This window comes from Aotus nancymaae, unplaced genomic scaffold, assembly GCF_030222135.1.
Source record: "Aotus nancymaae isolate 86718 unplaced genomic scaffold, 86718_ANA_hifiasm-v0.15.2.pri h1tg000004l, whole genome shotgun sequence".
NCBI lineage: Eukaryota > Metazoa > Chordata > Mammalia > Primates > Aotidae > Aotus > Aotus nancymaae.
The window spans coordinates 66,126,864-66,140,745 of NW_026988415.1; the positions used below are offsets into that span (position 1 = coordinate 66,126,864).

General features: G+C 37.0%; 1 protein-coding gene across 10 annotated transcripts in view; it reads left to right on the forward strand.

The window, feature by feature from the left end:
• Positions 1–13,882, forward strand: part of ATRX (ATRX chromatin remodeler) — a 282,824-nt gene that overhangs the window by 52,307 nt on the left and 216,635 nt on the right. For all 10 annotated transcript variants that reach the window (XM_064362920.1, XM_064362928.1, XM_064362917.1 and 7 more), the window contains one exon: positions 11,994–12,106. In XM_064362920.1, the coding sequence (XP_064218990.1) occupies positions 11,994–12,106 (113 nt within the window). The remainder of the gene's footprint in view (positions 1–11,993; positions 12,107–13,882) is intronic.

Genomic DNA, 13,882 nt, shown 5'->3' on the forward strand with positions numbered 1-13,882 from the left:
TCTGTCCAGTGCTGCAAGCAGGATATTGAAGTCTCCAGGTATTACCATATTGGGGCCCGTCTCTCCCTTTGCTCTAAATGTTTGCTTTATACATGTGAGTGCTCTAGTGTTGGGTGCATTTATATTTAAAATGGTTATATCCTCTTGCTAAATTGACTGCTTTATCATTATATAGTGACCCTCTTCGGCTTTTTTATAGTTCTTGTCTTGACATCTATTTTGTCTTACATAAATATAGCTACTTCTGTGCTTTTTTGGTTTCCATTGGCTTTCGAAAAGATTTATCATAATTCTATTTGATAAGGACATGTGTTAGGTTTTCAATACTTTAGTGAGTTGTAAACTTTTAAGTAAAGTAAGTATGAATAGAATCTCTTGGATTAGTGAAAAGTCAAAATTGTTAATTACTGTTTATTTTAAAACTGAAGTTATGGGTATTAACAAATAACTGTATATTTAATAATGTACTTTATTTATTTATTTATTGTTTTTGAGACAGGATCTCTCTCTGTTGCCCAGGCTGGAGTGCAGTGATGCAGTCTCTGTTCACTGCAGCCTCTGCCTCCCAGGTTCAAGTGATTCTCATGCCTCAGCCTCCTGAGTGGCTGAGACTACACATGCACTAATGCCCATCTAATTTTTTTTTTGTATTTTTAGTAGAGATGGGGTTTCACCATGTTGGCTAGGTTGGTCTCAAACTCCTGACCTCAAGTAATCTGCCTGCCTCGGCCTCCCAAATTCCTGCGATTACAGGCTGGAGCCACCATGCCCAGCCATATAATGTACATTAAACATGATAATTGTGAAACCAGAAACACATCCACATGTGAGTATTTTCTTAAGTGGAATTGAATTACCTTGAAGAATCTTAGAAAAATGATGTTTTTAATTTTCAGATTAGTTTGAGTCATACATATCTTCATTCCTCAAATTTTAAAGAAAAGTTTATAAATTAGAAAATAAAACTTTTCCTGCATGAAAGCAATAAGTTTATTGTGTCCCAAAAAGGTAGAAAAAAAAATATCTTCTGTAATCTTAGCTAGATATTACTTACTGTAGACATTTTGGGGTACATTTATTAGCAATATTTTAATGCAGTTTTTAACATAATTGTTGTCATACTTCATAGACAGTTTATAGCCTATTTTTGGTTAGCATTGTAGTATGAGCTATTTTCCATATTATATGAACTTTTTTGAATTTAATGGTTAGTATTGTATTGTATGACTTGTATGCATCCCTGTTTACCTAGCCATTATTATACATCTTAATTGATTACAGATTTTTTTTTGCTTTTGTGTCTCACAGAATGATAACTTTTGTGAGTAAAGTTGTTATGTAGAAGTATTGGGCTGGGAGCGGTGGATTACGCTTGTAATCCAGCACTTTGGGAGGCCTAGGAGGGTGGATCGCCTGAGGTCAGGAGTTGGAGACCAGCCTGGCCAACATAGTGAAACTTCATTTCTACTAAAACTACAAAAAATGAGCTGGGCGTGGTGGTGGGCGCCCGTAATCCCAGCTACTCCGGAGGCTGAGGCAGGAGAATTGCTTGAATCGGAGGCAGAGGTTGCAGTGAGCCAAGACTGCGCCATTGGACTCCAGCCTGGGCAACAAGAGTGAAACTTTGCCTTAATAATAATAAAAAAAGAAATATTTGCTTTTGGCTGGGCACGGTGGCTCACACTTGTAATTCCAGCACTTTGAGAGGCCGAGGCGGGTGGATCATAAGGTCAGGAGTTCAAGACCAGCCTGTCCAATATGGTGAAACCCCGTCTCTACTGAAAAATATAAAAATTAGCCAGGCGTGGTGGTGCACCTGTAGCCGCAGCCACTTGAGAGGCTGAGGCAGGAAAATCTCTTGAACCCGGGAGGCGGAGGTTGCAGTGAGCCGAAGTTGTGTCAGTGCACTTCCGCCTGGGTAACAGAATGAGACTCTGACTTAAAAAAAAAAAAAGAAATATTTTCTTTGGCTAGATAAGGAGAGAATTACTATATCAGAGTCTCTTGATGGTTTGCCAACTTGTTTTGTAAATGTATGTATCACCACAAGCCATCTATGAGAGTGTCTATTTCATGGAACCTTAACCTACCATGAATAGTCATTTTACCCCATAATATTCGATTAGTTAAAAAATGCTATCACATTTAACACTTCATAGACTTTTAAGAAGTTGCAGTTTTATATTCATTTCTTCATGCATTTTGTTTACTTTTTTCAAAGGTTTCTATAGGGGAATGAGAGCAAAGTAATGTGTTTTTCATTATTTATTTTGTTAACACAAGCATATTTAATTACTAACCAAAAGGATGATCCTAATTAAGCCAACACTTGGAAATATTTTCATGTAAAATGTCTGTGATAGAGATAATTGAACTTAATAATGAAAGTATTACAGAAATTTACTCATCGAACTAAGCTTGTTTTCAGCTAATCCCTGTGCAAAGTGATAGTGACATTAAAAAAAAAATAAAATAAAGATAGGTGCTCACTGTGTTTCCCAGCCTTGTCTCAAAAACTCCTGGCCTCAAGTGATCCTCCCATCTTTGCCTCTCAAATTGTTAGGATTACAGGCATGAGCCGCTGCACCTTGCGTAATAGTGGAATTTTTATTATACTTTTTTATAGATTTGAGTACAGGTGACATTGTACATAACACATTCTGTTATTAATATCCCATCTTTCATGTTTCTCATTGTGCTTTCCTTCCCACCCCGTTCCTGGTGTTGAACCAATGCATCATTTGTAAATTTGTAGACAGCCTGAATTTTTCTGCCATAATCTGTTGTTTCTTCGGACTTCTCTTCTGGTTTACAAGAAAACTGTTGTTTTAAAAATACTCTCAGTTTATTTTTTTAAATTAAACTTTAAGTTCTTGGATACATGTGCAGAATGTACAGGTTTGTTACCTAGGTATACATGTGTCATGGTGGTTTGCTGCACCTGTCAACCTGTCATCTACATTAAGTTTTTCTCCTAAGACTATCCCTCCCCTTCCCCCCAACCCCCTGACAGGCCCCGTTAAGTGATGTTCTCCTCCTTGTGCCCATATATTCCATTGTTCAACTCCCACTTATGAGTGAGAACATGCGGTGTTTGGTTTTCTATTCCTGTGTTAGTTTGCTGAGAAGGATGTTTTCCAGTTTCATCCATGTCCCTTCAAAGGACATGAACTCATCCTTTTTTTATGGCTGCATAGTATTCCATGGTGTATATGTACCACATTTTCTTTATCCAGTCTAACGTTGATGGGCATTTGGATTGGTTCCAAGTCTTTGCTATTGTGAATAGTGCTGCAATAAACATATGTGTGCATGTGTCTTTCTAGTAGAATGATTTATAATCCTTTGGGTATATACCCAGTAATGGGATTGCTGGGTCAAATGGAATTTCTACTTCTAGGTCCTTGAGGAAATCGCCACGCTGTCTTCCTCAATGGTTGAACTAATTTACACTCCCACCAACAGTGTAAAAGTGTTCCTATTTCTCCACATCCTCTCCAGCATATGTTGTTTCCTGACTTTTTAATGATCACCATTCTAACTGGCATGAGATGGTATCTCATTGTGGTTTTGATTTGCATTTCTCTAATGATCAGTGATGATGAGCTTTTTTTCATGTGTTTGTTGGGGGCATAAATGACTTTTTTTGAAAAGTGTCTGTTCACATCCTTCTTCCACTTTTTGATGGTGTTGTTTTTTCTTGTAAATTTGTCTAAATTCTCTGTAGATTCTGGATATTAGCCCTTTGTCAGATGGGTAGATTGCAAACATTTTCTTTGATTCTGTAGGTTGCCTGTTCACTCTGATGATAGTTTCTTTTGCTGTGCAGAAGCTCATTAGTTAAATTAGGTTTCATTTATCAATTTTGGCTTTTGTTGTCATTGCTTTTGGTGTTTTAGTCACGAAGTCTTTTCTCATGCCTGTGTCCTGAATGGTAGTGCCTAGGTTTTCTTCTAGGGTTGTTATGGTTTTAGGTCTTACATTAAAATTTTTAATCCATCTTGAATTAATTTTTGTAGAAGGTGTAAGAAAGGGGTCCAGTTTCAGTTTTCTGCATATGGCTAGCCAGTTTTTCTAACACCATTTATTAAATAGGGAATCCTTTCTCCATTGTTTGTTTTTGTCAGATTTGTCAAAGATCAGATGGATGTAGATGTGTGGTGTTATTTCTGAGGCCTCTGTTGTGTTCCATGGGTCTGTATATTGGTTTTGGTACTAGTACCATGCTGTTTTGGTTACTGCAGCCTTGAGGTATAGTTTGAAGTCAGGTAGCGTGATGCCTCCATCTTTGTTCTTTTTGCTTAGTATGTCTTGGCTATACGGGCTCCTTCTTGGTTCCATATGAAAGTCAGTGGTAGCTTGATGGAAATAGCATTGAAATGTATAAATTACTTTGGGCAGTATGGCCATTTTCATGATATTGATTGTTACTATCCATGAGTATGGAATGTTTTTTCATTTGTTAGTGTCCTCTCTTATTTCCTTGAGCAGTGGTTTGTAGTTCTCCTTGAAGAGGTCCTTCACATCCCTTGTAAGTTGTATTCCTAGGTATTTTATTTTCTTTGTAGCAGTTGTGAATGGGAGTTTGCTTATGATTTGGCTGTTTGTCTATTATTGGTGTATAGGAATTCTTGTGATTTTTGCACATTCGTTTTGTATCCTGAGACTTTGCTGAAGTTGCTTATCAGCAACGATGAAATTTTCTAAATATACAGTCATGTCATCTGGAAACAGATAATTTGACTTTTTCCTTTTCTATTTGAGTACGCTTTATTTCTTTCTCTTATCTGATTGTCCTGGCCAGAATTTCCAGTACTATGTTGAATAGGAGTGGTGAGAGAGGGCATCCTTGTCTTGTGCTGGTTTTCAAAGGGAATGCGTCCATTGTTTGCCCACTCAGTATAATACTGGCTGTGGGATTGTTATAAATAGCTCTTATTGTTTTGAGATATGTTCCATCAATACCTAGTTTATTGATAATTTTTAGTATAAAGCATTGTTGAATTATGTCGAAGGCCTTCTCTCCATCTATTGAGATAATCATGTGGTTTTTGTCATTGGTTCTGTTATGTGGATTATGTTTATTAATTTGCGTATGTCGAACCAGCCTTGCATCCCAGGGATGAAGCCAACTTGATCGTGATGGATAAGCTTTTTGATGTACTGTTGGATTCGGTTTGCCAGTATTTTATTGAGGATTTTCGCATTGATGTTCATTAGGGATATTGGCCTGAAATTTTCTTTTTTTGCTGTGTCTCTGCCAGGTTTTGGTATCAGGATGACACTGGCACATTAAATGAGTTAGGGAGGATTCCCTCTTTTTCTGTTGTTTGGAGTATTTTCAAAAGGAATGTTACCAGCTTCTCTTTGTACTTCTGGTAGAATTTGGCTGTGAATCCATCAGGCCCTGGATGTTTTTTTTTTGCTTGGTAGGCTATTAATTACTGCCTCAATTTCTGAACTTGTTACTGGTCTCTTCAGGGATTCAACTTCTTCCTGGTTTAGTGTTGGGAGGGTATATGTGCCCACGAATTTATCCATTTCTTCTAGATTTTCTACTTTATTTGCATAGGTGTTTATAGTATTCTCTGTTGGTACTTTGTATTTCTGTGGAATCATTGGTGATATCTCCATCGTTTTTTATTGTGTCTTTTTGATTATTCTGTCTTCTTCTTTATTAGTCTGGTTAGCAGTCTATTTTGTTATTCTTTCAAAAAAAACCAGCTCCTTGATTTTTTTTTTGAAGCGTTCTTGTGTCTTTGTCTCCTTCAGTTCTGCTCTGATCTTAGTTATTTGTTGTCTTCTGCTAGCTTTTGAGTATGTTTGCTCTTGCTTTTCTAGTTCTTTTAATTGTGACGTTAGGGCGTCGATTTTAGATCTTTTGTGTTTTCTCCTGTGAACATTTAGTGCTATAAGTTTCTCTCTAAGCACTGGTTTAGCTGTGTCCTAGAGATTCTGGTACATTGTGTCTTTGTTCTCATTGGTTTCAAAGAACTTATTTATTTCTGCCTTAATTTCGTTATTTACTCAGTAGTCATTCAGGAGCAGGTTGTTCAGTTTCCATATAGTTGTGGAGTTTTGAGTGAGTTTCTTAATCCTGAGTTCTAATTTGATTGCACTGTGGGCTGAGAGACTGTTTGTTATGATTTCCATTCTTTTGCATTTGCTGAGTAGTGTTTTACTTCCAATTATGTGGTCAGTTTTAGAATAAATGTGATGTGGTGCTGTGAAGAATGTATATTCTGTTGACTTGGGGTGGAGAGTTCTGTAGATGTCTATTAGATTTGCTTGGTCCAGAGCTGAGTTCCAGTCCTCGATATCCCTGTTAATTTTCTGTCTCGTTGATCTGTCTAACATTGACAGTGTGGTGTTAAAGTCCCCCAACTATTACTGCGTGGGAGTCTAAGTCTCTATAGGTATATAAGAACTTGCTTTATGAATCTGAGTACTCCTGTATTGGGTCCAGATATATTTAGGATAGTTAGCTCTTCTTGTTGCATTGATCCTTTTAGCATTGTGTAGTGCCCTTCTTTGTCTCTTTTGATCTTTGTTGGTTTAAAGTCTGTTTTATCAGAGAGTAGGATTGCAACCCCTGTTTTTTTTTTTTTTTTTGCTTTCCATATTCTTGGTAAATCTTCATCCCGTTTTTTTTTTTTGCATCCATATGTGTCTTTGTATGTGAGATGGGTTTCCTGAATACAGCATACTGATCTTGGGTCTTGACTTTGTCCAATTTGCCAGTCTGTGCCAATTGGGGCATTTAGCCCATTTACATTTAAGGTCAGTAATATTATGTGTGAATTCGATCCTGTCATTATGATGCTAGCTGGTTATTTTGCCCATTAGTTGATGTAATTTCTTCATAGTGTTGATGGTCTTTACTTTTTTTTTTTTTTGAAGTGGCTGGTACCAGCTTTTCCTTTTCATATTTAATGCTTCCTTCAGGAACTCTTTTAAGGCAGGCTTGGTGGTGACAAAATCTCAGCATTTGCTTGTCTGTATAGGATTTTATTTCTCCTTCACTTATGTAGCTTAGTTTGGCTGGATGTGAAATTCTGGGTTGAAAATTATTTTCTTTAAGAATGTTGAATATTGGCCCCCACTCTTCTGGCTTGTAGGGTTTCTGCAGAGAAGTCCATTGTTAGTCTGATAGGCTTCCCTTTGTGCGTAACCTGACCTTTCTCTCTGACTGCCCTTAGCATTTTTTCCTTCATGTCAACCCTGGTGAATCTGACGATTACGTGTCTTTGGCTTGCTCTTCCCAAGGAGTATCTCAGTGGTGTTCTCTGTATTTTCTGAATTTGAATATTGGCCTTTCTTGCTAGGTTGGGGAAATTCTCCTGGATAATATCCTGAAGTTTGTTTTTTACCTTGGTTCCATTCTCCCCATCACTGTCGTGTATACCAGTCAAACGTAGGTTTGGTCTTTTTACATAGTCCCGTATATCTTGGAGGCTTTTATCATTCCTTTCCAGTCTTTATTGTCTAATCTTGTCTTCACACTTTATTTCATTAAATTGATGTTAAGTCTCTGATATCCTCCTTCTGCTTGTTCGATTTGGCTGTTGATACTTATGATTCACAAAGTTCTCGTGCTGTGTTTTTTGTCTCCATCAGGTCATTTATGTTCTTGTCTAAACTGCTTCTTCTAGTTAGGAATTCCTCTAACCTTTTTTCAAGGTTCTTAGCTTCCTTGCATTGGGTTAGAACATGCGCCTTTAGCTTGGAGGAGTTTGTTATTACCCACCTTCCGAATCCTACTTCTGACAGTTTGTCAAACTCCTCTTTCATCCAGTTTTGTTCCCTTGCTGGCAAGGAGTTGTGATCCTTTGTAGGAGAAGAGGCGTTCTGCTTTTGGGAATTTTCAGCCTCTTTGTGCTGGTTTTTCCTCATCTTCCTGGATTTATCTACCTTTGGTCTTTGAAGTTGGTGACCTTGGTATGGAGTTTTTGCATGGTTGTCCTTTTTGTTGATGTTGATTCTATTGCTCTGTGTTTCTTTTTTTATAGACTGTCATTTGCATCAAGCCCATGTTGTAATTATGTGACTGTGAGCCTGAAGGCTGAACCCACTTTTTTGTAGTGGAGATTTTTAACCACTCTGGAAAGATGTGTTTAAGGACTGTGATCTAGACTCTAGAGTTAGGTAAAACATAGTGCTGGTTGAGTCAGCTTCAGGTTTTGGTAGAGGGAGGAAGAGAGTGACAACCATGTCTGGATTTATATAAAAAGTTTAATGTAAGTAAATGTGTGCTCTTTTGCCTTAAGAAAATATTTTTCAGTTTATAAAAAGGATTAATGAGTGCTGTGTTTCAGACACTTGGTTTGGTGTGTTTGAAACATTGTTTCCAAAAATAGGACATACACATTTCCAAGGATTATCTCTATGATATGACTCTAGAAATGAGGTAGATTTTTTTTTTTTTTTTTGAAAATGAGGTAGATTTTTAAAATTCATGTCAGAACTTAAATACACAAATGAATGCTTTCCTTCTAAGTAGTCACCCTGGGAGTCCATATACATATCAGTGATGTCATTCCTGAAGATATTTTGGGAATTTTCCTTTTGTAACCAGTTTAGAAGTCATGCAAGTAAATAAATATTCAGGAATACTTCAGATTTTGGCAAAAAATTAATTTTACCCAACTTGATCATTTTGCACTGTTCACTGTATTTGACTCTAAGTGACAACTGGCTATTTCCAAAAGTCATACCCCTCCTGAAGATGTAAAGATTTTTTTGGGCTGGGCACAGTAGCTCACTCCTGTAATCCCAGCACTTTGGGAGGCTGAAGCAGTAGGATTGTTTGAGGCCAGAAATTGAAGACCAGCTTGGTCAACATAGCGAGACTCTCTCTCTCCAAAGGAGGAAAAAAAAAAAATGAAGATTTTTTTTTTCCCAAATGAATAGGCAACATTGTTTAGTTATGTGTTTTTTTTCCTACTGTTGGACTTCTATACAGTGTTTGTCTGTTTATTTCTGACGGAGTTTCACTCTGTCACCGAGGCTAGAGAAGCGTCGTTGCGTCATCTCGGCTCACTGCAGCTTCTGCCTCCTGGGCTCAAGCGATTCTCCTGCCTCAGCTTCCCAAGTAGCTGGGATTACAGACGTGTACCACCAGACCTGGCTAATTTTGTGTTTCTAATGGAGACGGGTTTTCACCATGTTGGCCAGGCTGGTCTGGAACTCCTGACCTCAAGAGATCTGCCCACCTTGGCTCCCAACATGCTGGGGTTACAGGTGTGAGCCACTGTGCCTGGTCTGCTGATCATTCTCTCTTGATTTTATTTTTGTACTATGGTGGTACTGTTGATGGACTGTACTGATATTGTCCATATTCTTAACCTTGGTCACCCACAGTATGAATTTATGCAATAGTTAACTTTGCAATTGGATTGCTGTGATTTGGGAATGAGTGGGACAGTGATAATTCAGATTTGCTATCTTCCTTTCATTTCTAGAGAACTTTTCTATGGTGATCCATTAAAGAGATAAGATATAGTATGACATTGTTTGTTCCTGTTTTTGAATTTTCTTCTCAGGAATTTTGGGTGCTGTGAGTTGATATGTAGCATTGTTTCCCCAGGTCTCATTTTCTATCTGAACACGTTTAGAGATACAGAATCACCTGATGATAAATTTTTTTGTACATCTGATTCTTATCTGAAAGAATGGTTATTGGCCAAAAACGGAAACCATACTCCCTTGGTACCTTTATTCTAGAGGCAAAGTTTGCTTCAAAATTTTGTAAAACAACCCTCTCCACCAAAAGAAAACAAATATCCACACAAGATCTCTAGTTACAATGTCTGTTATATCTCATTTATTTTTCCTTCCCTAAATATATTGAGTTATTCTTAACTAAATACAGGAAAGTTGTGCAGAGGGGCACTTACTAAGTGATCAGTAAATGTTTTCATTTTTTTTTATGTATGTATCTAGAAGTAGAATTGTTGGATTATTGAATAACTCTATGTTTAAATTTTTGAATAACTCCCAAACCGTTTTTCACAGTGTCTGTACCATTTTACATTCCTACCAGCAATGAATGTGGGTTCTAATATCTGTGTATCCTTGTCAACTTGGATTTGTTTTTAAATTTATTGTATCCATCCTACTGAGTATAAATTGGTTTTTTGTGGTTTTGATTTGAATTACCCTAATACGACTAATGACCCTGAGCATTTTTTCGTGTGTTTATTGGACATTTGTATATATTCTTTGGAGAAATGTCTATCTCAGTCTTTTACCCATTTTAAAATTGGATTGTCTTTTTGTTATTGTGGGAATTCTTTATGTATTCTGGTTAACAGACCCTCATGAGATAGATGATTTGAAAATGGTTTTCTCTCATTGTGTGGGTTGAGTTTCTTGATGGTGCCCTTTGACATACAAAAGTTTTGACTTTTATTAAAAATGGGGGTGGGCATGGTTGTTCACACCTGTCATCCCAGTGCTTTGGGAGGCTGAAATGGGAAGATTTCTTGAGGCAAGGAGTTTCAGACCAGCCTGGGCAACATAACTAGATCCCATCTCTACAAAAAATTAAAGAAAAAAATTAGCTAAGAGTATAGATGTGTGCCACACTGCCACAACTAAGAGTATAGATGTGTGCCACAGCTACTCAGGATGCTGAGGCAGGAGGATTGCTTGAGCCCAAGAGTTTGAGGCTTCATTTAGCCAGGATCATCATGCCACTGTGCTCAAGCCTGGATGACAGAACAAGAGGCTAACTCTTAGGAAAAAAAATGGGGTAAACTTAGACTTTCCTTATTTAAACTTTTAACTCCTTAAAACCCTGTTGAATTACAGATACATTATATAACTTAATAGATTATGCTGTAAACCTTAGTTAATGAAATATTTCCCCGGGAGACTGAGGTCTTGCAAGTCCTGTTCTATGTTGTATTCATCTTTATGCCAGTCAATTATACAGTTCTTCTGTGCCAAGCAGAGGATAGAATAATAAACCAAAACACTGCTTAGGCCTTTCAGAGAGTAAGTGCTCAGTAAATATATTTTATAAATAACTGAATATTTTTTTAAATGATAGGAAAAATCTTGGCCTCCCCTTTTCTGGGTGTTGGGAAGTATAAATCTCTCTTGAAGTGGTAATCTACATATATGTTTTGATTTCTAAGGATTTCCCAAATATAAGCTATATACAAGTAAGAGGAAATAATAACAGGTGCCTAATGATAAAACGAGAAGATAAGTACAAGGGTCAGCTATTTTTTGTGAAATAAGAATGGATATAATTTAAATATGAAAACCTTTTTGCTGTTTAACACTCATCCCCCAATTTTCTTGATTTCTTTTAAAATTCTTTTGTGGTGGATAGGTTTATTGTTTCTTAAGGATTAAGTTAAGGCTAGTATTTTTTGATACATTTTAAGTAACACAAAGTTTAACTTCTGTTTAAACACATGATATACAGTACATTGAAAGACTTCAGTGTTTAGGAAATGTTTAGTAAGTATACATTGAAAGACCTCAGTATTTTAGAAGTGTTTAGTAAGTAATATCATCAGTTTCCTTAAATGATTCTAGGTAATTGTACAGGTAGATTGTGTTACCCATATTTTTATATCCTCAGTGAAATAAAATTCTTTTTTTTTTTCTTTTTCTTTTTTTTTTTCAAGCAGGGTCTGGCTCTGTTGCCTTGGCTAGAGTACAGTTGCATGATCTCGGCTCACTGCAACCTCTGCCTCCCAGGCTGAAGCCATCCTTCCACCTCAGTTTCCTGAGTAGCTGAGAGCACAGGCATGAGCCACTATGCCCTACTATGAGCCACCACATCTGGCCTAAACTTTATTGCTTTAATTTTTTTCTTTCTACACCCACAACTGTAACATTTCCCTTAGTTTTTACTTTGAATGTGCATACTCTCATATAACTTACAATATGGCTATATTTTCAGTTTGCTAGAGCTTTACAATTAATTTAAAACATGAAAGGCTAATAAGGGAATTCTTTAAATTTTGTTTTAATAGTGAAAGCAAGTTGAATACATTGGTGCAGAAGCTGCATGACTTTCTTGCACACTCATCAGAAGAATCTGAAGAAACAAGTTCTCCTCCACGACTTGCAATGAATCAAAACACAGGTAAATTGAAAAAGAATGTGCTATACCTTCTAGTCTTTTTTCCAGTTTTGTTTTACACTTATGGAGGTAATCATTTATTTTTTCAGGGAGCAGTTTTTAAAAGATTTCAGTTTGTGGAAAATGACAGATTAGCAAGCTTTATAGAAGCCCCTATTATGTATCTTAGCTATATCTGATACAGGAAATTTTAATTTGGTAAGTATGACTATAGAAAGCTCAGAAAAGGAAGCACTTATGGTTTTATGTGTAATGGAAATGTCTTATAGAATGGCTAGTGAATGTTGACTCTGAAAAAATAGTATTAGAAGAGGCAGGAGTAGTATAGGAATGTTTTATCCTTGCAATTACTCATGTATTAGGAGTTAAATTTTTATTTTTATTTTTGAGATGGAGTCTTGCTCTGTTACCCAGGCTGGAGTGCAATGGTGTGATCTTGGTTCACTGCAACCTCTGCCTCCCGGGCTCAAGGTCTTCTCCTGCCTCAGCCTTCTGAGTAGCTGGGATCGCAGGCGCCTGCCACCACGTCTGGCTAATTTTTGTATTTTTAGTAGAGACTGGGTTTCACTGTGTTAGGTAGGCTGGTCTGGAACTCAAGTGATCTGCTCTCCGTGGCCTCCCAAAGTGCTAGGATAACAGGCATGAGCCACTGCACGCAGCGTAAGAGTTAAATTTTTATGTTGTTTGATAATATCCCTGAGTAGATTTGGTGTATATATTTTTTAAAATAAAACCACTTAACACCTCCTCTCTACGTCCCTGTCTTTGTCTCTCTTTAAAAAGATTTCTTTTTGTTTTTAGAGATGAGGTCTTGCTCTGTCACCCAGACTGGAGTGTAGTGGTGTGATTATAACTCACTGCAGCCTCAAACTCCTTGGGCTCAAGCAATCTTCTCACCTCACCCTTTCTAGTAGCTGAGATTACAGATGTGTGCCACCATGGCTGGTTAATTTTCAAAAAAATTTTTTTAGAGACATGGTCTTGCTGTGTTGTCCAGACTGGTCTCGAGTTTCCTGGCTTCAAATGATTCTCCTGCCTTAGCCTCCTCAGTAGCTGAAATTAAATGCATGAGCCATTGCACCTGTTCTCTTTTTTCAGAAAACATTTTATATCATGTGACAATTAGCATTTTCAGGTTTTCAAGGGTAACTACAATACATAGCACACACAGACATGCACAGTATGTACCAAAAAGGTATAAGAGAGGTAGATCATAGTGAAAAGTTCAACCATATGTGTAGTTAGAGTTTTAGAAGGAAGAAAGAGAATTGGTTAAAAGTCCAATTGGAAGAGATATTGGCTGAACATTTTCTAAAAAGTGATGAAAGACATTGGGCTACAGATTCAAGAAGTTTGTGAACCCTGAGCAGGATAAATATAAAGAAAACTATAGCTAGGCATATCATAACCAAACTCCTAAAGAACAAAAACCAAGAGAAAAATCTCTTAAGTAGACAAGAGGAAAATCATAGATTATTTTCAAAGGAATAACTGTAACATTGGAAGCTCACTTAACAACAGAAATGATAGAAGGCAGATGACAATGAAATGATTTCTTTAAAATGTCAAAGAAAAGTACAGGCGTCCATCACTTAACTGTGGGGATATTTTTGAGAAATTAATTATTGGGTGATTTTTATCGTGCAAACATTATGGAGGGTACTTACATGGTCTACTACACACCTAGGCTATATGTTATAGCCTGTTGCTCTTAGGCTACAAACCTATGCAGCATGTTGTTGTACTGAATACTGTAGGTAATTGGAACACAATGGTAAG